The following is a 26,032-nucleotide window of genomic DNA, read 5'->3' as shown; positions in this document are numbered from 1 at the left end:
TGAAGATCCTCGGTCAAACTGTCAAGACTGAGGCCTTTGTGGACAGTGGGGCAGACGGGGTTTTTATGGACCGCCAATTCGCCCTGAAACACTCTGTTCCCTTAGTACCCTTGGCATCGGAAATTGAGATTTGTGGGTTAAACGGGGAACCATTATCCCAAGGTAAAATTACCTCTTGCACTAGCCAGATTTCTTTGTTTATTGGAGCCACACACTCTGAAAAATTGTCCTTTTATGTGACTGTCTGTACTTTTGCCCCATTGGTGTTGGGGTTACCCTGGTTAAGGGCCCACAATCCTCAATTTGACTGGGTCTCTGGGGAGATTCTTAGTTGGGGTACTGATTGTTTCAGGAGTTGCTTGAGCCTTCCAGTCAGGCTCTCGCAGCTAAGTTTGCCAGGATTGCCAGGGTGTTATGCAGATTTTGCGGACGTGTTCTCCAAAAAAGTTGCAGAGGTACTACCTCCCCATCGCCCCTATGACTGTGCCATTGATTTGTTGCCAAATGCTAAGCTTCCCAAGAGCAGGTTGTACTCCCTGTCACGTCCTGAGACTCAGGCTATGGCAGAGTACATTCAGGAGAACTTGGCTAAGGGATTTATCAGACCTTCACAGTCTCCAGTTGGGTCGGGGTTCTTCTTCGTGGGTAAAAAGGACGGTTCGTTGCGACCCTGCATCGACTTCAGGGAATTGAACCGTATCACGATTAAAAACTCATACCCACTGCCTCTCATTTCGGTCTTGTTTGACCAGCTTCGTACTGCCACCATTTTTTCTAAGATTGACCTACGCGGTGCGTACAATCTAATCCGAATAAGAGAGGGGGATGAATGGAAGACTGCCTTTAATACCCACTCAGGGCATTATGAATATTTGGTGATGCCTTTTGGGCTCTGTAATGCCCCGGCAGTCTTCCAGGATTTCATGAATGATGTGCTCAGGGAATATTTGGATAGATTCTTAGTTGTATACTTAGATGACATCCTAATCTTCTCCCATTCCCTGGAGGAACATCGGAAGCATGTACGCTTAGTCCTCCAGAAACTCAGAGACCACCGGCTTGGGGCGAAGCTGGAGAAGTGCGAATTTGAAGTTCAGCAAATCGCATTTCTAGGATATATTATCTCCCCAGAAGGTTTCCAAATGGAGGGTTCCAAGGTACAGGCAGTCCTGGATTGGGTGCAGCCCACTAGTTTGAAGGCGCTTCAGCGTTTCCTGGGCTTTGCAAATTTTTATAGACGGTTTATCGCTGGATTTTCGTCTATAGTGGCGCCCTTGGTGGCACTCACTAAGAAAGGGGCGGATGTTGCTCACTGGTCTTGTGAGGCTAAAGCGGCTTTTGCCCGTCTCAAAAGGGCATTTGTTTCGGCCAAGGTGCTGCGAGACCCAGATCCAGAGCGTCCTTTTGTGGTGGAGGTGGATGCCTCTGAGATGGGTATTGGGGCAGTGCTTTCTCAGATGGGAGTGTCTGATAATCGCCTTCATCCCTGTGCTTACTTTTCCCGTAAATTTTCGCCTGCCGAGATGAATTATGACGTGGGTAACCGGGAATTGTTGGCTATTAAGGATGCACTCGAGGAGTGGAGACACTGGCTTGAGGGGGCTAAGTTTGTGGTCTCAGTCAATTCTCACTGACCATAAGAATCTGGCATATTTAGAGTCAGCGAAGCGTCTCAATGCCAGGCAGGCACGATGGGCTTTGTTTTTTGCTCGCTTTAATTTTTTGATAACATATCGCCCTGGGTCAAAAAACATCAAGGCTGATGCGCTCTCGCGGAGTTTTGCTCCAATCCAGGAGACCACCGAGGAGCCGTTGCCCATTGTTTCCCCATCATGTATTAAAGTGGGCATTACCCAGGACCTCTTATCATTAGTTCTTAGAGCACAGGAGCAGGCTCCTCCAGACCTTCCGGTAGGTCTTTTGTTTGTGCCTCCTAGGTTAAGACAGCGAGTGTTCCTGGAATTCCATGCCAAGAAGTCGGCAGGTCACCCGGGTATTGCCAGAACTCGGGAGTTTCTATCTAGGGCGGTGTGGTGGCCCTCGGTGGCTAAGGATGTGGATCAGTGGGTTCGGGCATGTGACATCTGTGCCCGAAATAAGACTCCTAGAGGGGTTCCTGTTGGCCCATTACATCCACTCTCTATCCCATCTAAGCCATGGACCCACATTTCAATGGATTTTGTGGTGGACTTGCCCAAATCCTCGGGGATGACAGCCATCTGGGTTGTCGTTGACAGGTTTTCGAAGATGGCGCACTTCGTTCCACTGGTTGGGCTGCCATCAGCCAGACGCCTGTCTGAATTATTTATGCTGCATGTTGTGCGTCTCCACGGGTTGCCACTTGATGTGGTCTCTGACCGCGGATCCCAGTTTGTGGCCAAATTCTGGAGGGCATTTTGTTCCGATCTCCAGATTTCTGTCAGCTTGTCGTCAGGCTACCATCCGCAGTCTAATGGGCAGACTGAAAGGGTGAACCAGTCCTTGGAGCAGTTCCTCAGGTGTTATGTCTCCAAGTGTCAGACTGACTGGGTTGCTCATCTGTCCATGGCGGAGTTTGCCTATAACAACGCGGCTCACTCTGCTACAGGGATCTCTCCCTTCCTTTGTGTGTATGGGCATCATCCTAAGGCCAATTCTTTTGACCCCCTGGACTCCACGCCTGGTGGTTCCTCTGTGGTTTCGGTCCTTAGAGGTATTTGGCGGAAAGTGAAGAAAGCCCTTGTGTCTGTGTCATTAGTGACCAAAAGGGTTTTTGATAAGCGGAAAAGACCCTGCAGCTTCAAATTAGGAGACTTCGTCTGGTTGTCTACCAAGAATTTGAAGTTGAGACAGCCATCTCATAAGTTAGGCCCCCGGTTCATCGGCCCTTATAAGATCACCAGGGTTATCAATCCGGTGGCATTTCAGTTAGATCTGCCCCGTTCTTTGGGTATCAATAAAACATTTCATTGTTCCCTTTTAAAACGGGCGATTAGTAATCCTTCTTCCAGTGGAAGACCTTCCCCTCTTCTGATACGTGGCCAGAGGGAGTTTGTTGTTGAAAGGATTCTTGACTCCAAGGTGGTTCGGGGTCGGCTCTCATTTTTGGTGCACTGGAAGGGGTATGGCCCGGAGGAGCGGTCGTGGGTGCGCAGTTGTGATCTTCATGCCCCCAGACTGATACGCTCTTTCTTCTCGCAGTTCCCCGATAAACCCGGTGGTAGGGGTTCTTTGACCCCTCGTCAGAGGGGGGGTACTGTTAGGGTCTCCTGCCCTGTGCTGCCACGTCGTCATGGCAACCGGGAGACAAGTGCTAGTGGAGTAACCTGAGCGCAGCTGATACTCCGGTTCGGGTCTTTTGCTGTGCAGTGGTTACAGGCTCTGTGCATGGCAGGGGATCCGGTGCTGGTTTTTGTGCTCACAGTCTGTGAGGTCTGAGTGGGGCGTGGACAGCACCTGCTTTATAAGGCCTCTTTTCAGGGTAAGCAGATGCTGCTGAATCTTTGTTGGTTAGTCAGTTCATGAAAGTTAGCCAGTACTGTGTAGCTTTGTATTTGTTTGTTGCTTACTTCAAATAGGCCTGGGGATTTGGTATTACACTCTGCCAATCCAGACCTAGCAGTAAGACTGGAGTCAGTCGTTTAGCTTGCTGGGGTTCTGTTACTACTCTGTGAACTTAGCAAGTTTGCGGCTGTATTCTAAGACTTGCCTGTCTAATCCTGTCTCACTGTGCTAGGTGTCAGGGGTCAGTTTAGTGGCAGTAAGCTAAAACCTGTGCACTGCAAGTGAGAATTAGGATTGTGGAGACTCTCCTTGTGTCTATCATTCCATCTCTGACCAAGGAGTTTACTGCCACACCCGTTGGTAACCCTTTAGGGTTTTGCTGTTGCCCTTAGCAACAGCATTTCAGGTTCTCTACGTATTAAAACACATCTTGCTTTTTCCATCTGAGCAGTTCTAATACAAGGGAGATACCCAGTTCCTTAGCCTCTGGGCTTCTCTGTTCACTTTGTGTGTATTTTGTTACCCTATCACCTTCTGTGTACGTAATGTCATATTCCCCAGTTTGTCTGTGAGTCCATTTGTTTTGCATAACAGTTCAAACACCAGTACATTCCTGCAGGCACTGGAGTGCATAACAAGTGTACAGCAGCCGCAGAACTAGTAAACAGAGTGATGCACCAATTAAATATATTTTTGACTTTGGCTCACACACAGATATAGCAGTAGCATTAGTGTATGGCAGCGACAGTACTGAGTAATGCACCAATTAAATTAAATATATTTTTGGCTTTGGATCACACAGAGTTATATAGCAGTAGTGCACAGCAGTACACAGCCCCTTATAGACAGAGAATAACACCTGGTCTGTCCTATACACAGCCACAGTATGTTAGTGCAGTGCACTACTGTACTGTGCAGAGCCCTACACAGTGACTGACACAGCACACCTACAAAAGCAGCGCTGCTCTCTCCTGCCTGCCTCAGCTCTCTACTGCCCCCTCTGCTCTCTCCTGCCCCCCTTTGCTCTCTCCTGCCCCATCTACTCTCTCCTGCCCCCCCTTTGCTCTCTCCTGCTCCTTCCCTAACTACAGCAGCACAGAAGGAACACATCCTGTGAACTCTTCAAGCCTGGAGTGAAGATGGAGCCGATCACCGGGGACTTATATAGAATCAAAAACCCGTGAGATCCGACAGCTGGATGATGACATTTTGCCTCATTTTTGGAAACAAGTTAGGCACAAAAAACTGAGCCTGACTCGGATCCGGGCTCGGATCTCAAAGTTCGGCGGGGATCGGCTCATCCCTAATTTATGGCTCGCCCTGTGGCCAGCTGGGTGGCTGGTCAGCATCATGCTGTCATGATAATGGGTCAGTTTTTATGTGAAGGCCTGGGGCTGTAGTCCCATATACCTATTGTTAATCTGTGCCTGCCAGTGGGATGCAAAACTGCAATGATAGTGAATGTAAAACCAGGCATGTTATGCTTTCAATATTATTGATTTTTTTAAAATCCCATGGGAAAAACCACAGAAAATTGACAGCTTTAAAATAAATATACCATTCTATCTCTACGTTGGTATAAATCCTGCATATGGAATCATTATATCTGTTGAAGTTAGTAGCAATTACAAGCAGATAATTAGTTGCAGCCAATATGTTCAGTAGTAAAGGTACAGTGTTTGTCAACACAAGTTTTTTTCCCATCTTACAATTAAAATGTATACAATTATTATTATTATTATTATTATTTTTTTTAAGTATTATCATTTAGAATCTCCAGCTATCTTCTAGCAGGCTGCAACACATATTATTGTATTTAACAAAACAAAATTGAATATCAGGTTGCATTTACCAAAGAGCAATATTTAAGTTACATCAACAACACACCTCTGAAATCCAGGTCACTGGTGAAATCTAAACCTGCACACATGTTAACATTGCCCTGAGGTCCTGGGTGTGATTATGTGTGGACTTCGCATTTTCTTCCCCAATGTGTGTATGTGGTAGTTTATCATATCTCCTAAGTATTAGAGATGAGTGGGTTTGGATCTCTGAGAGCCTAACCGCCCCGGACTTCAGGATCAGGGCACGGATCCAAGTCCGGCTCGGGACTTCCCGCCAGACTCAGACCTTAGAACGAGGCAAAATGTCATCATCCCGCTGTCGGATTCTCACGGGTTTTGGATTCCATAATAAGAGCTGGGCGTCGCTGCCATTTTCACTCCAGACTTGGAAAGTGAAGGAGACTGACCTTTGTTTCTCTGTGGGTGGTGGCGTCGGGTGGGGTCAGTGTGTGCTCTTTAGGGTGCTGTGAAAATAAATGTACACTGGTCCTGTCTTGTATGGTGTAAAAAATACAGGGGTGCTGTGAAAATAAAAGTACACTGGCCCTGTCTTGTATACTGTAAAAGTATTGAGGTGCTGTGAAAATACAGGGGTGCTGGCCCTGTCCTGTATGCTGTAAAATTACAGGGGTGCTGTTGTTAAAATAAAGATACACTGGCCCTGCCTTGTATGCTGTAAAAATACAGGGGTGTTGTGAAAACAAAGGGTGCTGGCCCTGTCCTGTATACTGTAAAATTACAGGGGTGCTGTTGTTAAAATAAAGGTACACTGGCCCTGTCTTAAATGCTGTAAAATTACAGGGGTGCTGGTTCTGTCCTGTATGCTGTAAAAAATTCAGGGGTGTTGTAAAGGTAAACTGGCCCTGTCTTGTATGCTGTAAAATTACAGGGGTGCTGTGAAAATAAATGTACACTGGCCCTGTCTTGTACGCTGTAAAAAATAAAGAGGTGCTGTGAAAATATATGTACACTGGCCCTGTCTTGTATGCTGTAAAAATACAGGGGTGCTATGAAAATACAGGGGTGCTAGCCCTGTCCTGTATGCTGTAAATTTACAGGGGCGCTGTTGTTAAAATAAAGGTACACTGGCCCTGTCCTGTATGCTGTAAAAAATACAGGGGTGCTGTGAAAATAAATGTAAATTTGCCCTGTCTTGTATGCTGTAAAATTACAGGGGTGTTGTTAAAATACAGTTGTGCTGGCCCTGTCCCGTATGCTGTAAAATTACAGGGGTGCTGTTGTTAAAATAAAGGTACACTGGCCCTGTCCTGTATGCTGTAAAAATACAGGGGTGCTGCGAAAATAAATGTAAACTGGCCCTGTCTTGTATGCTGCAAAAATACAGGGGTGCTGTGAAAATAAAGGTACACTGGCCCTGTCTTGTATGCTGTAAAAATACAGTGGTGCTGTGAAAATAAAGGTACACTGGCCCTGTCCTGTACGCTGTAAAAATACAGGGGTACTGTAAAAATAAAGGTACACTGGCTCTGTCTTGTATGCTGTAAAAATACAGTGGTGCTGTTGTTAAAATAAAGGTACACTGGCCCTATCTTGTATGCTGTAAAATTACAGGGGTGCTGTGAAAATAAAGTGGCACTGTTCTGTGTGCTGTAACAATAAAGGGGTGCTGTCCTGTGAAATGGAGAACAACAATTTGGAGGAAAAAATAGTGAAAGATCAGGAACCACTTCCAGTTCCTAGTACTAGTGCTGAAGCTGCTGCTGCCACCAATCATGACATTGATGATGGAATTCCATCAACGTCTTCTGCTAAGGCCGATGCCCAGTGTCATAGAGGGCATGTAAAATCCAAGAAGCAGAAATTAATAACCCCAAAAAAAAAGAAATTATCTGATGAGAAACGTAAAATTGGAAATATGCCATTCACGACACAAAGTGGCAAGGAAAGGGTAAGGCATTGGCCTATGTCATGACTGGTGGTTCAGCTTCTCATAAAGACGGAAGCCCTCCTCCCTCTTGAAAAATGAAAAAAATAAGCTTGTTAAAGCACAGGAAAGAACAACTGTGCGCTCAGAAATATCACAAATCCCCAAGGAGAGTCCAAATGTGTCCGCGGTTGCGATGTCTAAGCCTGACCTTCCCAAGACTGTATGGGTAGAGGAGGCTCCTACTACCATTTGCACGCCCTCTGCAAGTGCTGGGAGGAGCACTGTCAGTCCAGTTGCTGATATTGAGATTGAGGATGTCACTGTAGAAGTAAACCAGGATGATGATATTGGTGTAGCTGGCGCTAAGGAGGAAGTTGACGATGAGGATTCTGATGGTGATGTGGTTTGTTTGAATAAGGCACCAGTGCAGACAGTTGTTGGCCATGGGAGGAAAAAGCCCATTGTCATGCCTGGGCAAAATACCAAAAAAGTCACGTCTTCGGTGTGGAATTATTTCTTCACAAATCCGGACAACAGGTGTCAAGCCGTGTGTTGCCTTTGTCAATCCATAATAAGTAGGGGTAAGGACGTTAACCACCTAGGAACATCCTCCCTTATATGTCACCTGCAGCACATTCAACAGAAGTCGTTGTCAGGTTCAGAAACTTTGGGTAATAGCGTAAGCAGTCCACTGACACCTAAATCCCTTCTACCTGTTGTATCCAAGCTCCTGCAATCCACACCACCAACTCCCTCAACATCAATTTCCTCCTAAGTCAGAAACGTAAGTAGTCCTGCAGGCCATGTCACTGGCATGACTGACGAGTCCTCTCCTATCTGGGATTCCTCCAGAGGATCCTTGAGTGGTACGCTTACTGCTGATGCCGCCACTGTTGTTACTGCTGGGAGTTGATCGTCATCCCAGAGAGGAAGTCAGAAGACCACTTGTACTACTTTAACTAAGCAATTGACTGTCCAACAGTCCTTTGTGAGGTAGATAAAATATGACAGCAGTCACCCTGTAGCAAAGTGGATTAGGGCAGTGGGATTTATACAGTTGATGGACGTACTATGTCCCCGGTACCAAATACCATCTAGATTCCACTTTACTAGGCAAGCAATTCCCAGACTGTACAGGGACATTAAGAAAAGTGTCCTCAGTGTCCTCAAAAATGCTGTACCCACTTTCCACTTAACCACAGACATGTGGACAAGTGGAACAGGGCAGACTAAGGACTATATGACTGTGACAGCCCACTGGGTAGATGTATTGCCTTCCACAGCAACAACAGCAGTGGCACCAGTAGCAGCATCTCACAAATGCCAGCTCATTCCTAGGCAGGCTACGTTATGTATCACCGGTTTCCATAAGAGGCACACAGCTGACAACCTCTTACAGAAACTGAGGGACATCATCGCAGAATGGCTTACCCCACTTAGACTCTCCTGGGGATTTGTGATATCTGACAATGCCACCATTACATATGGGCAAATTCCAGCACGTCCCATGTTTTGCGCATACAATTAATTTAGTGGTGCAGAAGTTTTTGAAAAACAACATGGGCGTGCAGGAGATGCTGTCGGTGGCCTGAAAAACTGCGGGCCACTTTTGACATTCAGCAACTGCTTGCCGAAGACTGGAGCGCCACCAAACAACCTTGAACCTGCCCTGCCATCACCTGAAGCAAGAGGTAGTTTCGAGGTGAAATTCAACCCTCTAAATGCTTCAGAGGATGGAGGAGCAACAAAAGGCCATTCAAGCCTATACACCCACTTATAATATAGGCAAAGGAAGTGGAATGCACCTGACCCAAGCGCAGTGGAGAATGATTTCCGTGTTGTGCAAGGTTCTGCAACCCTACTAACTTGCCACACATCAAGTCAGTTCAGACACTGCCAGCTTGAGTCAGGTCATTCCCCTCATCAGGCTTTTGCAGAAGCAGCTGGAGAGATTGAAGTAGGAGCTAAGATGGAGCAATTCCGATTAGTATGTGGGACTTATGGCTTAAGAAGTATTAGAACTCGAGGACATACACTGAAACTGGAAGGAGGCAGGTTCAGGGGAAATTTAAGGAAAAATAACTTCACAGAAAGGGTAGTGGATAAGTGGAATAGCCTCCCATCAGAGGTGGTAGAGGCTAAGACTGTAGAGCAATTTAAAAATGCTTGGGATAGGCATATGAATATCCTTACAAAGAATTAGGGTTCGAAAAAGGATAAAAAAGGTGCAGACTAGATGGGCCAAGTGGCTCTTATCTGCAATCAAATTCTATGCTTCTAAGTTTTATAACATATATATATATATATATATATATATATATAAAACTTAAGATGACTGTCATCATTCAATTTTGTTTATCAATATTTCCAAAGCATTCTAAAGAGGAGAAGTGGAGGTGTTGCACAGAACAAACAGATCAATCAGATCCTACAGTAGCTATTATTTTATAGCATGCTGGGCCATAACTAGGTGTGTGCGGAGGGGGCACCGCACATAGCGCTGCAGGGTAGGGGACGCTGTTAGTGGCACTTGTCAATTATCTGTTTTAATTACTTACACTTGCAGCTTACCCCCATTTGTGAAGCCCGGCATCTCTGACTGCCCCTGCCTCCTACCCCTGCCTAATGACTCCTTCTGTCATTAATATCTATACAGCATTCATGGCCTTGACTTGATAGCTCTTTGTTGTTTAGTTGCACTGTCCTTTATTATATTTCAGGATGCTTATGTGCGGGGATTTGAACCATTTGCCTATGACATTGCAGTCGGACACTCTAGTTATTAAGCTATCTGCCCTTGAAAAGAACGCTAGAGCATTCCAAGTTGGAGAGTTTTAACTATTTTAAGCTTAATCCAAAATATTCTGAAAACTGAATATTTCAGCCCTGTAGTGATGTCATGATGTAGCCAACGTCATAACATCGCTGTAGTCCGCGGCCAATCACAGACAGGTGGGGGAGTGGCTTTGCAGGGACCTACTGCAAGGACCGTCCGCAAACACGCCCCCTTTCCTGCACTGCTGCACCGGACCGCCGCAGACCCCCAGGATGGTCCTGGTCCCGAGCATTCCAGATATGGGATACTCAACTTGTACTTTGTGAATGGGTGATCAGCATTATGGCTGAGCAGATCTATGTAGTATGTGGCTGCCAGGGATTGGATGTGTGGCTGCACAATGCATGGATCTGCTCGATTATGGTGCTGGTTATTTTACGGGGTACAGGTAACTTCATATCGTTAGAAATCTTGTAGTGTTTATGCAGGATCAAGTGGCTTGGTAGGTGGGGTGTTTGGCTGTGATGCAGCAGGTTGTGGGTTTGAGTCCTGGGTGTGGCAATATATTGAAATGTGTTAATCAGGGGTATTGTGGCTGAATGGCGGCGAGCTCTCAGGTTGAGCGCATGACTGTGGTATAAAGAAGATGCAGTATCCAAATCCATTTTCTTGCAGTGGTCTATAAATAACATATGTGGGAAGGGGAATTATTGCATGGGCTTTCTCTGAGATCAGTTTTGTCATGCCCCTTCCCCGGGAGGCATGCGCCTTACTGTATGTCCCTATTGGAAATATGGTGGTGGTGGGGGGAGGCACCAATTGTCTTTCTGGCACAGGGCACCAAGAAGTTTAGTTACGGCGCTGATTGCATGTACGAGATAAATTATAGCCACACTCTGATTGATTGCTAAGGGCATCAACGCAACGCGTCCTCTTTGAAAAGATTGCTAACGTCTCTATGTGAGAGAACGAGATAGGGTAGTAATTCTGTAAAATGAGTGAGTGTGAGATGGAGTGCTAGGACCCTGTGTAACCCCTCATAGTATCATGCATGTCACTAATGTGAGTGTGAGACGTAGTGCTAGGACGCTGTGTAACCCCTCGCAGTATCAGCATGTCACTAATGTGAGTGTGAGACTGAGTGCTAGGACCCTGTGTAACCCCTCGCAGTATCATGCATGTCACTAATGTGAGTGTGAGACTGAGTGCTAGGACCCTGTGTAACCCCTCGCAGTATCATGCATGTCACTAATGTGAGTGTGAGACGTAGTGCTAGGACCCTGTGTAACCCCTCACAGTGTCATGCATGTCACGTATGTGAGTGTGAGACTGAGTGCTAGGACCCTGTGTAACCCCTCGCAGTATCAGCATGTCACTAATGTGAGTGTGAGACTGAGTGCTAGGACCCTGTGTAACCCCTCGCAGTATCAACATGTCACTAATGTGAGTGTGAGACTGAGTACTAGGACCCTGTGTAACCCCTCGTAGTATCAGCTTGTCACTAATGTGAGTGTGAGACTGAGTGCTAGGACCCTGTGTAACCCCTCGCAGTGTCATGCATGTCACTAATGTGAGTGTGAGACTGAGTGCTAGGACTAGAGATGAGCGCCTGAAATTTTTCGGGTTTTGTGTTTTGGTTTTGGGTTCGGTTCCGCGGCCGTGTTTTGGGTTCGAACGCGTTTTGGCAAAACCTCACCGAATTTTTTTTGTCGGATTCGGGTGTGTTTTGGATTCGGGTGTTTTTTTCAAAAAACACTAAAAAACAGCTTAAATCATAGAATTTGGGGGTCATTTTGATCCCAAAGTATTATTAACCTCAAAAACCATAATTTACACTCATTTTCAGTCTATTCTGAATACCTCACACCTCACAATATTATTTTTAGTCCTAAAATTTGCACCGAGGTCGCTGTGTGAGTAAGATAAGCGACCCTAGTGGCCGACACAAACACCGGGCCCATCTAGGAGTGGCACTGCAGTGTCACGCAGGATGTCCCTTCCAAAAAACCCTCCCCAAACAGCACATGACGCAAAGAAAAAAAGAGGCGCAATGAGGTAGCTGTGTGAGTAAGATTAGCGACCCTAGTGGCCGACACAAACACCGGGCCCATCTAGGAGTGGCACTGCAGTGTCACGCAGGATGGCCCTTCCAAAAAACCCTCCCCAAACAGCACATGACGCAAAGAAAAAAAGAGGCGCAATGAGGTAGCTGTGTGAGTAAGATTAGCGACCCTAGTGGCCGACACAAACACCGGGCCCATCTAGGAGTGGCACTGCAGTGTCACGCAGGATGTCCCTTCCAAAAAACCCTCCCCAAACAGCACATGACGCAAAGAAAAAAAGAGGCGCAATGAGGTAGCTGTGTGAGTAAGATTAGCGACCCTAGTGGCCGACACAAACACCGGGCCCATCTAGGAGTGGCACTGCAGTGTCACGCAGGATGTCCCTTCCAAAAAACCCTCCCCAAACAGCACATGACGCAAAGAAAAAAAGAGGCGCAATGAGGTAGCTGACTGTGTGAGTAAGATTAGCGACCCTAGTGGCCGACACAAACACCGGGCCCATCTAGGAGTGGCACTGCAGTGTCACGCAGGATGTCCCTTCCAAAAAACCCTCCCCAATCAGCACATGATGCAAAGAAAAAGAAAAGAAAAAAGAGGTGCAAGATGGAATTGTCCTTGGGCCCTCCCACCCACCCTTATGTTGTATAAACAAAACAGGACATGCACACTTTAACCAACCCATCATTTCAGTGACAGGGTCTGCCACACGACTGTGACTGATATGACGGGTTGGTTTGGACCCCCCCCAAAAAAGAAGCAATTAATCTCTCCTTGCACAAACAGGCTCTACAGAGGCAAGATGTCCACCTCATCTTCACCCTCCGATATATCACCGTGTACATCCCCCTCCTCACAGATTATCAATTCGTCCCCACTGGAATCCACCATCTCAGCTCCCTGTGTACTTTGTGGAGGCAATTGCTGCTGGTCAATGTCTCCGCGGAGGAATTGATTATAATTCATTTTAATGAACATCATCTTCTCCACATTTTCTGGATGTAACCTCGTACGCCGATTGCTGACAAGGTGAGCGGCGGCACTAAACACTCTTTCGGAGTACACACTTGTGGGAGGGCAACTTAGGTAGAATAAAGCCAGTTTGTGCAAGGGCCTCCAAATTGCCTCTTTTTCCTGCCAGTATAAGTACGGACTGTGTGACGTGCCTACTTGGATGCGGTCACTCATATAATCCTCCACCATTCTATCAATGTTGAGAGAATCATATGCAGTGACAGTAGACGACATGTCCGTAATCGTTGTCAGGTCCTTCAGTCCGGACCAGATGTCAGCATCAGCAGTCGCTCCAGACTGCCCTGCATCACCGCCAGCGGGTGGGCTCAGAATTCTGAGCCTTTTCCTCGCACCCCCAGTTGCGGGAGAATGTGAAGGAGGAGATGTTGACAGGTCGCGTTCCGCTTGACTTGACAATTTTGTCACCAGCAGGTCTTTCAACCCCAGCAGACCTGTGTCTGCCGGAAAGAGAGATCCAAGGTAGGCTTTAAATCTAGGATCGAGCACGGTGGCCAAAATGTAGTGCTCTGATTTCAACAGATTGACCACCCGTGAATCCTTGTTAAGCGAATTAAGGGCTGCATCCACAAGTCCCACATGCCTAGCGGAATCGCTCCCTTTTAGCTCCTTCTTCAATGCCTCCAGCTTCTTCTGCAAAAGCCTGATGAGGGGAATGACCTGACTCAGGCTGGCAGTGTCTGAACTGACTTCACGTGTGGCAAGTTCAAAGGGCATCAGAACCTTGCACAACGTTGAAATCATTCTCCACTGCACTTGAGACAGGTGCATTCCACCTACTATATCGTGCTCAATTGTATAGGCTTGAATGGCCTTTTGCTGCTCCTCCAACCTCTGAAGCATATAGAGGGTTGAATTCCACCTCGTTACCACTTCTTGCTTCAGATGATGGCAGGGCAGGTTCAGTAGTTTTTGGTGGTGCTCCAGTCTTCTGTACGTGGTGCCTGTACGCCGAAAGTGTCCCGCAATTTTTCTGGCCACCGACAGCATCTCTTGCACGCCCCTGTCGTTTTTTAAAAAATTCTGCACCACCAAATTCAAGGTATGTGCAAAACATGGGACGTGCTGGAATTTGCCCATATTTAATGCACACACAATATTGCTGGCGTTGTCCGATGCCACAAATCCACAGGAGAGTCCAATTGGGGTAAGCCATTCCGCGATGATCTTCCTCAGTTGCCGTAAGAGGTTTTCAGCTGTGTGCGTATTCTGGAAAGCGGTGATACAAAGCGTAGCCTGCCTAGGAAAGAGTTGGCGTTTGCGAGATGCTGCTACTGGTGCCGCCGCTGCTGTTCTTGCGGCGGGAGTCCATACATCTACCCAGTGGGCTGTCACAGTCATATAGTCCTGACCCTGCCCTGCTCCACTTGTCCACATGTCCGTGGTTAAGTGGACATTGGGTACAACTGCATTTTTTAGGACACTGGTGAGTCTTTTTCTGACGTCCGTGTACATTCTCGGTATCGCCTGCCTAGAGAAGTGGAACCTAGATGGTATTTGGTAACGGGGGCACACTGCCTCAATAAATTGTCTAGTTCCCTGTGAACTAACGGCGGATACCGGACGCACGTCTAACACCAACATAGTTGTCAAGGACTCAGTTATCCGCTTTGCAGTAGGATGACTGCTGTGATATTTCATCTTCCTCGCAAAGGACTGTTGAACAGTCAATTGCTTACTGGAAGTAGTACAAGTGGGCTTACGACTTCCCCTCTGGGATGACCATCGACTCCCAGCGGCAACAACAGCAGCGCCAGCAGCAGTAGGCGTTACACGCAAGGATGCATCGGAGGAATCCCAGGCAGGAGAGGACTCGTCAGAATTGCCAGTGACATGGCCTGCAGGACTATTGGCATTCCTGGGGAAGGAGGAAATTGACACTGAGGGAGTTGGTGGGGTGGTTTGCGTGAGCTTGGTTACAAGAGGAAGGGATTTACTGGTCAGTGGACTGCTTCCGCTGTCACCCAAAGTTTTTGAACTTGTCACTGACTTATTATGAATGCGCTGCAGGTGACGTATAAGGGAGGATGTTCCGAGGTGGTTAACGTCCTTACCCCTACTTATTACAGCTTGACAAAGGGAACACACAGCTTGACACCTGTTGTCCGCATTTCTGGTGAAATACCTCCACACCGAAGAGCTGATTTTTTTGGTATTTTCACCTGGCATGTCAACGGCCATATTCCTCCCACGGACAACAGGTGTCTCCCCGGGTGCCTGACTTAAACAAACCACCTCACCATCAGAATCCTCCTGGTCAATTTCCTCCCCAGCGCCAGCAACACCCATATCCTCCTCATCCTGGTGTACTTCAACACTGACATCTTCAATCTGACTATCAGGAACTGGACTGCGGGTGCTCCTTCCAGCACTTGCAGGGGGCGTGCAAATGGTGGAAGGCGCATGCTCTTCACGTCCAGTGTTGGGAAGGTCAGGCATCGCAACCGACACAATTGGACTCTCCTTGTGGATTTGGGATTTCGAAGAATGCACAGTTCTTTGCTGTGCTGCTTTTGCCAGCTTGAGTCTTTTCATTTTTCTAGCGAGAGGCTGAGTGCTTCCATCCTCATGTGAAGCTGAACCACTAGCCATGAACATAGGCCAGGGCCTCAGCCGTTCCTTGCCACTCCGTGTGGTAAATGGCATATTGGCAAGTTTACGCTTCTCCTCCGACAATTTTATTTTAGGTTTTGGAGTCCTTTTTTTACTGATATTTGGTGTTTTGGATTTGACATGCTCTGTACTATGACATTGGGCATCGGCCTTGGCAGACGACGTTGCTGGCATTTCATCGTCTCGGCCATGACTAGTGGCAGCAGCTTCAGCACGAGGTGGAAGTGGATCTTGATCTTTCCCTAATTTTGGAACCTCAACATTTTTGTTCTCCATATTTTAATAGGCACAACTAAAAGGCACCTCAGGTAAACAATGGAGATGGATGGATTGGATACTAGTATACAATTATGGACGGGCTGCCGAGTGCCGACACAGAGGTAGCCACAGCCGTGAACTACCGCACTGTACTGTGTCTGCTGCTAATATAGACTGGTTGATAAAGAGATAGTATACTCGTAACTAGTATGTATGTATAAAGAAAGAAAAAAAAACCACGGTTAGGTGGTATATACAATTATGGACGGGCTGCCGAGTGCCGACACAGAGGTAGCCACAGCCGTGAACTACCGCACTGTACTGTGTCTGCTGCTAATATATAGACTGGTTGATAAAGAGATAGTATACTCGTAACTAGTATGTATGTATAAAGAAAGAAAAAAAAACCACGGTTAGGTGGTATATACAATTATGGACGGGCTGCCGAGTGCCGACACAGAGGTAGCCACAGTCGTGAACTACCGCACTGTACTGTGTCTGCTGCTAATATAGACTGGTTGATAAAGAGATAGTATACTCGTAACTAGTATGTATGTATAAAGAAAGAAAAAAAAACCACGGTTAGGTGGTATATACAATTATGGACGGGCTGCCGAGTGCCGACACAGAGGTAGACACAGCCGTGAACTACCGCACTGTACTGTGTCTGCTGCTAATATATAGACTGGTTGATAAAGAGATAGTATACTCGTAACTAGTATGTATGTATAAAGAAAGAAAAAAAAACCACGGTTAGGTGGTATATACAATTATGGACGGGCTGCCGAGTGCCGACACAGAGGTAGCCACAGCCGTGAACTACCGCACTGTACTGTGTCTGCTGCTAATATAGACTGGTTGATAAAGAGATAGTATACTCGTAACTAGTATGTATGTATAAAGAAAGAAAAAAAAACCACGGTTAGGTGGTATATACAATTATGGACGGGCTGCCGAGTGCCGACACAGAGGTAGCCACAGCCGTGAACTACCGCACTGTACTGTGTCTGCTGCTAATATATAGACTGGTTGATAAAGAGATAGTATACTCGTAACTAGTATGTATGTATAAAGAAAGAAAAAAAAACCACGGTTAGGTGGTATATACAATTATGGACGGGCTGCCGAGTGCCGACACAGAGGTAGCCACAGCCGTGAACTACTGCACTGTACTGTGTCTGCTGCTAATATATAGACTGGTTGATAAAGAGATAGTATACTCGTAACTAGTATGTATGTATAAAGAAAGAAAAAAAAACCACGGTTAGGTGGTATATACAATTATGGACGGGCTGCCGAGTGCCGACACAGAGGTAGCCACAGCCGTGAACTACCGCACTGTACTGTGTCTGCTGCTAATATAGACTGGTTGATAAAGAGATAGTATACTCGTAACTAGTATGTATGTATAAAGAAAGAAAAAAAAACCACGGTTAGGTGGTATATACAATTATGGACGGGCTGCCGAGTGCCGACACAGAGGTAGCCACAGCCGTGAACTACCGCACTGTACTGTGTCTGCTGCTAATATATAGACTGGTTGATAAAGAGATAGTATACTCGTAACTAGTATGTATGTATAAAGAAAGAAAAAAAAACCACGGTTAGGTGGTATATACAATTATGGACGGGCTGCCGAGTGCCGACACAGAGGTAGCCACAGCCGTGAACTACCGCACTGTACTGTGTCTGCTGCTAATATATAGACTGGTTGATAAAGAGATAGTATACTCGTAACTAGTATGTATGTATAAAGAAAGAAAAAAAAACCACGGTTAGGTGGTATATACAATTATGGACGGGCTGCCGAGTGCCGACACAGAGGTAGCCACAGCCGTGAACTACCGCACTGTACTGTGTCTGCTGCTAATATATAGACTGGTTGATAAAGAGATAGTATACTCGTAACTAGTATGTATGTATAAAGAAAGAAAAAAAAACCACGGTTAGGTGGTATATACAATTATGGACGGGCTGCCGAGTGCCGACACAGAGGTAGCCACAGCCGTGAACTACCGCACTGTACTGTGTCTGCTGCTAATTTATAGACTGGTTGATAAAGAGATAGTATACTCGTAACTAGTATGTATGTATAAAGAAAGAAAAAAAAACCACGGTTAGGTGGTATATACAATTATGGACGGGCTGCCGAGTGCCGACACAGAGGTAGCCACAGCCGTGAACTACCGCACTGTACTGTGTCTGCTGCTAATATAGACTGGTTGATAAAGAGATAGTATACTACTAATATTATATATACTGGTGGTCAGGTCACTGGTCACTAGTCACACTGGCAGTGGCACTCCTGCAGCAAAAGTGTGCACTGTTTAATTTTAATATAATATTATGTACTCCTGGCTCCTGCTATAACCTATAACTGGCACTGCAGTAGTGCTCCCCAGTCTCCCCCACAATTATAAGCTGTGTGAGCTGAGCAGTCAGACAGATATATAATATATATAGATGATGCAGCACACTGGCCTGAGCCTGAGCAGTGCACACAGATATGGTATGTGACTGACTGAGTCACTGTGTGTATCGCTTTTTTCAGGCAGAGAACGGATATATTAAATAAACTGCACTGTGTGTCTGGTGGTCACTCACTATATAATATATTATGTACTCCTGGCTCCTGCTATAACCTATAACTGGCACTGCAGTAGTGCTCCCCAGTCTCCCCCACAATTATAAGCTGTGTGAGCTGAGCAGTCAGACAGATATATATAATATTATATATAGATAATAGATGATGCAGCACACTGGCCTGAGCCTGAGCAGTGCACACAGATATGGTATGTGACTGAGTCACTGTGTGCTGTGTATCGCTTTTTTCAGGCAGAGAACGGATTATAAATAAAACTGGTGGTCACTGGTCACTATCAGCAAAACTCTGCACTGTACTGAGTACTCCTAATGCTCCCCAAAATTAGTAAATCAAGTGTCTCTCTAATCTATTCTAAACGGAGAGGACGCCAGCCACGTCCTCTCCCTATCAATCTCAATGCACGTGTGAAAATGGCGGCGACGCGCGGCTCCTTATATAGAATCCGAGTCTCGCGATAGAATCCGAGCCTCGCGAGAATCCGACAGCGTCATGATGACGTTCGGGCGCGCTCGGGTTAACCGAGCAAGGCGGGAAGATCCGAGTCGCTCGGACCCGTGAAAAAAAACATGAAGTTCTGGCGGGTTCGGATTCAGAGAAACCGAACCCGCTCATCTCTAGCTAGGACCCTGTGTAACCCCTCGCAGTATCAGCAAGCATGTCACTAATGTGAGTGTGAGACTGAGTGCTAGGACCCTGTGTAATCCCTCGCAGTATCAGCATGTCACTAATGTGAGTGTGAGACTGAGTGCTAGGACCCTGTGTAACCCCTCGCAGTATCAGCATGTCACTAATGTGAGTGTGAGACTGAGTGCTAGGACCCTGTGTAACCCCTCGCAGTATCAGCATGTCACTAATGTGAGTGTGAGACTGAGTACTAGGACCCTGTGTAACCCCTCGTAGTATCAGCATGTCACTAATGTGAGTGTGAGACTGAGTGCTAGGACCCTGTGTAACCCCTCGCAGTGTCATGCATGTCACTAATGTGAGAGTGAGACTGAGTGCTAGGACCCTGTGTAACCCCTCGCAGTATCAGCAAGCATGTCACTAATGTGAGTGTGAGACTGAGTGCTAGGACCCTGTGTAACCCCTCGCAGTATCAGCAAGCATGTCACTAATGTGAGTGTGAGACTGAGTGCTAGGACCCTGTGTAACCCCTCGCAGTATCAGCATGTCACTAATGTGAGTGTGAGACTGAGTGCTAGGACCCAGTGTAACCCCTCGCAGTATCATGCATGTCACTAATGTGAGTGTGAGACTGAGTACTAGGACCCTGTGTGACCCCTCGCAGTATCATGCATGTCACGTATGTGAGTGTGAGACTGAGTGCTAGTACCCTGTGTAACCCCTCGCAGTATCAGCATGTCACTAATGTGAGTGTGAGACTGAGTGCTAGGACCCTGTGTAACCCCTCGCAGTGTCATGCATGTCACTAATGTGAGTGTGAGACTGAGTGCTAGGACCCTGTGTAACCCCTCGCAGTATCATGCATGTCACGTATGTGAGTGTGAGACTGAGTGCTAGGACCCTGTGTAACCCCTCGCAGTATCATGCATGTCACGTATGTGAGTGTGAGACTGAGTGCTAGGACCCTGTGTAACCCCTCGCAGTATCATGCATGTCACGTATGTGAGTGTGAGACTGAGTGCTAGGACCCTGTGTAACCCCTCGCAGTATCAGCATGTCACTAATGTGAGTGTGAGACTGAGTGCTAGGACCCTGTGTAACCCCTCGCAGTATCAGCATGTCACTAATGTGAGTGTGAGACTGAGTGCTAGGACCCTGTGTAACCCCTCGCAGTATCATGCATGTCACGTATGTGAGTGTGAGACTGAGTGCTAGGACCCTGTGTAACCCCTCGCAGTATCATGCATGTCACGTATGTGAGTGTGAGACTGAGTGCTAGGACCCTGTGTAACCCCTCGCAGTATCATGCATGTCACGTATGTGAGTGTGAGACTGAGTGCTAGGACCGTGTGACCACTCGCAGTATCATGCATGTCACGTATGTGAGTGTGAGACTGAGTGCTAGGACCGTGTGACCACTCGCAGTATCATGCATGTCACGTATGTGAGTGTGAGACTGAGTGCTAGTACCCTGTGTAACCCCTCGCAGTATCATGCATGTCACGTATGTGAGTGTGAGACTGAGTGCTAGGACCCTGTGTAACCCCTCACAGTGTCATGCATGTCACTAATGTGAGTGTGAGACTGAGTACTAGGACCCTGTGTAACCCCTCGTAGTATCAGCATGTCACTAATGTGAGTGTGAGACTGAGTGCTAGGACCCTGTGTAACCCCTCGCAGTGTCATGCATGTCACTAATGTGAGAGTGAGACTGAGTGCTAGGACCCTGTGTAACCCCTCGCAGTATCAGCAAGCATGTCACTAATGTGAGTGTGAGACTGAGTGCTAGGACCCTGTGTAACCCCTCGCAGTATCAGCAAGCATGTCACTAATGTGAGTGTGAGACTGAGTGCTAGGACCCTGTGTAACCCCTCGCAGTATCAGCATGTCACTAATGTGAGTGTGAGACTGAGTGCTAGGACCCAGTGTAACCCCTCGCAGTATCATGCATGTCACTAATGTGAGTGTGAGACTGAGTACTAGGACCCTGTGTGACCCCTCGCAGTATCATGCATGTCACGTATGTGAGTGTGAGACTGAGTGCTAGTACCCTGTGTAACCCCTCGCAGTATCAGCATGTCACTAATGTGAGTGTGAGACTGAGTGCTAGGACCCTGTGTAACCCCTCGCAGTGTCATGCATGTCACTAATGTGAGTGTGAGACTGAGTGCTAGGACCCTGTGTAACCCCTCGCAGTATCATGCATGTCACGTATGTGAGTGTGAGACTGAGTGCTAGGACCCTGTGTAACCCCTCGCAGTATCATGCATGTCACGTATGTGAGTGTGAGACTGAGTGCTAGGACCCTGTGTAACCCCTCGCAGTATCATGCATGTCACGTATGTGAGTGTGAGACTGAGTGCTAGGACCCTGTGTAACCCCTCGCAGTATCAGCATGTCACTAATGTGAGTGTGAGACTGAGTGCTAGGACCCTGTGTAACCCCTCGCAGTATCAGCATGTCACTAATGTGAGTGTGAGACTGAGTGCTAGGACCCTGTGTAACCCCTCGCAGTATCATGCATGTCACGTATGTGAGTGTGAGACTGAGTGCTAGGACCCTGTGTAACCCCTCGCAGTATCATGCATGTCACGTATGTGAGTGTGAGACTGAGTGCTAGGACCCTGTGTAACCCCTCGCAGTATCATGCATGTCACGTATGTGAGTGTGAGACTGAGTGCTAGGACCGTGTGACCACTCGCAGTATCATGCATGTCACGTATGTGAGTGTGAGACTGAGTGCTAGGACCGTGTGACCACTCGCAGTATCATGCATGTCACGTATGTGAGTGTGAGACTGAGTGCTAGTACCCTGTGTAACCCCTCGCAGTATCATGCATGTCACGTATGTGAGTGTGAGACTGAGTGCTAGGACCCTGTGTAACCCCTCACAGTGTCATGCATGTCATGTATGTGAGTGTGAGACTGAGTGCTAGGACCCTGTGTAACCCCTCGCAGTATCATGCATGTCACGTATGTGAGTGTGAGACTGAGTGCTAGGACCCTGTGTAACCCCTCGCAGTATCATGCATGTCACGTATGTGAGTGTGAGACTGAGTGCTAGGACCGTGTGACCACTCGCAGTATCATGCATGTCACGTATGTGAGTGTGAGACTGAGTGCTAGGACCGTGTGACCACTCGCAGTATCATGCATGTCACGTATGTGAGTGTGAGACTGAGTGCTAGGACCGTGTGACCACTCGCAGTATCATGCATGTCACGTATGTGAGTGTGAGACTGAGTGCTAGTACCCTGTGTAACCCCTCGCAGTATCATGCATGTCACGTATGTGAGTGTGAGACTGAGTGCTAGGACCCTGTGTAACCCCTCACAGTGTCATGCATGTCACGTATGTGAGTGTGAGACTGAGTGCTAGGACCCTGTGTAACCCCTCGCAGTATCATGCATGTCACGTATGTGAGTGTGAGACTGAGTGCTAGGACCGTGTGACCACTCGCAGTATCATGCATGTCACGTATGTGAGTGTGAGACTGAGTGCTAGGACCCTGTGTAACCCCTCGCAGTATCATGCATGTCACGTATTTGAGTGTGAGACTGAGTGCTAGGACCCTGTGTAACCCCTCGCAGTATCATGCATGTCACGTATGTGAGTGTGAGACTGAGTGCTAGGACCCTGTGTAACCCCTCGCAGTATCATGCATGTCACGTATGTGAGTGTGAGACTGAGTGCTAGGACCCTGTGTAACCCCTCGCAGTATCAGCATGTCACTAATGTGAGTGTGAGACTGAGTGCTAGGACCCTGTGTAACCCCTCGCAGTATCAGCATGTCACTAATGTGAGTGTGAGACTGAGTGCTAGGACCCTGTGTAACCCCTCGCAGTATCATGCATGTCACGTATGTGAGTGTGAGACTGAGTGCTAGGACCCTGTGTAACCCCTCGCAGTATCATGCATGTCACGTATGTGAGTGTGAGACTGAGTGCTAGGACCCTGTGTAACCCCTCACAGTGTCATGCATGTCATTTATGTGAGTGTGAGACTGAGTGCTAGGACCCTGTGTAACCCCTCGCAGTATCATGCATGTCACGTATGTGAGTGTGAGACTGAGTGCTAGGACCCTGTGTAACCCCTCACAGTGTCATGCATGTCACGTATGTGAGTGTGAGACTGAGTGCTAGGACCCTGTGTAACCCCTCGCAGTATCATGCATGTCACGTATGTGAGTGTGAGACTGAGTGCTAGGACCCTGTGTAACCCCTCGCAGTATCATGCATGTCACGTATGTGAGTGTGAGACTGAGTGATAGGACCCTGTGTAACCCCTCGCAGTATCAGCATGTCACTAATGTGAGTGTGAGACTGAGTGCTAGGACCCTGTGTAACCCCTCGCAGTATCAGCATGTCACTAATGTGAGTGTGAGACTGAGTGCTAGGACCCTGTGTAACCCCTCGCAGTATCATGCATGTCACGTATGTGAGTGTGAGACTGAGTGCTAGGACCCTGTGTAACCCCTCGCAGTATCATGCATGTCACGTATGTGAGTGTGAGACTGAGTGCTAGGACCCTGTGTAACCCCTCACAGTGTCATGCATGTCATTTATGTGAGTGTGAGACTGAGTGCTAGGACCCTGTGTAACCCCTCGCAGTATCATGCATGTCACGTATGTGAGTGTGAGACTGAGTGCTAGGACCATGTGTAACCCCTCACAGTGTCATGCATGTCACGTATGTGAGTGTGAGACTGAGTGCTAGGACCCTGTGTAACCCCTCGCAGTATCATGCATGTCACGTATGTGAGTGTGAGACTGAGTGCTAGGACCCTGTGTAACCCCTTGCAGTATCATGCATGTCACGTATGTGAGTGTGAGACTGAGTGCTAGGACCGTGTGACCACTCGCAGTATCATGCATGTCACGTATGTGAGTGTGAGACTGAGTGCTAGGACCCTGTGTAACCCCTCGCAGTATCATGCATGTCACGTATGTGAGTGTGAGACTGAGTGCTAGGACCCTGTGTAACCCCTCGCAGTATCATGCATGTCACGTATGTGAGTGTGAGACTGAGTACTACATACCTCCCAACATGAGCCTCTCCAGGAGGGACACAATGCTCTGCTTCTGGACTTTTCTCTTAATTTATGATTGCCAGCACCTGTGTTGAACAGGGTAATGGATAAGAAAGGTGTTTCAGCACAGGTGATGGCAATCATACATTAAGAGGGAAGTGCAGGAGCAGAGCATTCTGTCCCTCCTGGAGAGGGTCATGTTGGGAGGTATGGTACTAGGACCCAGTGTAACCCCTCGCAGTGTCAGCATGTCACTAATGTGAGTGTTATCTCTGAGTATCACTAATATACTAAATTGTTCCCTTGTTTTCTTTAGTTCCCCTCTTCCCCATAGAAGTTATCTTTTCATATAAGAACTGCAGATGTTTAGATGCACTTTATTTTATTTTAATCATTAAGTGAATACCAGAGAGCACTGTACTTCCCACTGTTCAGAGGATGGGAGCATTAAAGTACATTTACACTATTTGCATATACTATTTATTTCTCTTTCTGCTTTCTTCTAGTGCTCAGCCTCCGGACACCAGCCACCAGTGTGAGCGAAGCCATTGGGCATCAATATAGACGCTTTAAAGGTGGGTACAGATGGAAACGGGGAAGTAATAACTGATTACAATAGGTGATTTAATTCTAGCTATTGGCGAACATACAGCGATTTCTGACTCACAAACAAAACTGTTATATCCATATTTATCAGACGGTGCCTGCAGCCGTTACTCTGCAGAACACAGATCTAGCAGTATAACCTGCCTGTCTCATTCTTACCAGAAAATCATGGGAAAGGAAGATGTGAAGATAACTACAATGTAAATGTTAGTAATGGCAGATGTTACATAGGAAAGGAATGACAGTCACTGTATATATGCATTGTGTAACGTCTGCACTCTGGGAAGTGGCTGCAATAATAAAGTTCTGTAATCATATGTAGTGCATGAAGGTTCATATACACAGTAAGGACATGTCCAGGCTTATCTACATCTCAGCATTGGCCCTCGAAATTGAAATAGTTGTTTTTTTTTTTTTTTTTAAATCTTTTCGACTTTGCAACCCTGGTCTAGTAGAACATGTGGGCCAGAGTCTGAGTGGGACGCTGCCGGTGACTTTATGCTAATACCGGTATAAGGCCTTCTCTGTTGTACAGCCGTCCTTCTGAATGTGCAAGGGGACTTCCAGTGTCAGCGTCTTTAGACACTGAAATCATTTTTGGTGCATTTTTAGTTGCAACTACTGCTAGCACCAGGGACACTGACACCAGCCTATGCTACAGAGGGGGCAGATTCTCCGTCACGTGTGGCCTCTGATGTGAGCGACTGTGCGTCTGAGCATGCACACACCCCTGCACCACACTCACAGCTCTCCCATATCACACACACATAAGGCAGTTCATCTCCATGCGTCTGACTAGTCACTATCCAGTCACCACCCAGGAACACCTAAGCTGCAATTCACTTCTGTACATCAGACGGTGCGGTGACTCTGTATTCACACACCATGGGTACATGCGCAGTAGAGAACAATGTTTAACTGCATCCAATTCAGATTCAGGCCCTGTGGTCTGTGGGGGTTATTCCGACCCGATCACTGCTGTGCGTTTGCAGTCAGAACTGTACATGCGCCGGCGCCGCAGTGCGCCGATGCAGGCCAGATGGCATATGGCCGTCGTTGCCTAGCGTTTACCTCTGCCTGATAGACAGGAGGGAGTGGCACGGCGGCGTTTGCCCGCCATTTTAGGGGCGTGGTTTGGCCAATGCAGGCGTGGCCGGACCGTGTGGGGGGTGGACTGCAGCGGCTGCATGACATCACACGTAAGCCGCTGCGAT

At 47.3% G+C, this 26,032-nt stretch overlaps 1 protein-coding gene across 2 annotated transcripts in view; it reads left to right on the top strand.

The window, feature by feature from the left end:
* Positions 1 to 26,032, top strand: part of LOC134945751 (uncharacterized) — a 708,129-nt gene that overhangs the window by 25,815 nt on the left and 656,282 nt on the right. For both annotated transcript variants that reach the window (XM_063935217.1, XM_063935219.1), the window contains exon 3: positions 24,719 to 24,787. In XM_063935217.1, the coding sequence (XP_063791287.1) occupies positions 24,719 to 24,787 (69 nt within the window). The remainder of the gene's footprint in view (positions 1 to 24,718; positions 24,788 to 26,032) is intronic.

This window comes from Pseudophryne corroboree, chromosome 7 (genome assembly GCF_028390025.1).
Source record: "Pseudophryne corroboree isolate aPseCor3 chromosome 7, aPseCor3.hap2, whole genome shotgun sequence".
Lineage (NCBI taxonomy): Eukaryota > Metazoa > Chordata > Amphibia > Anura > Myobatrachidae > Pseudophryne > Pseudophryne corroboree.
This window is presented reverse-complemented; position numbering and strand designations above follow the sequence as displayed.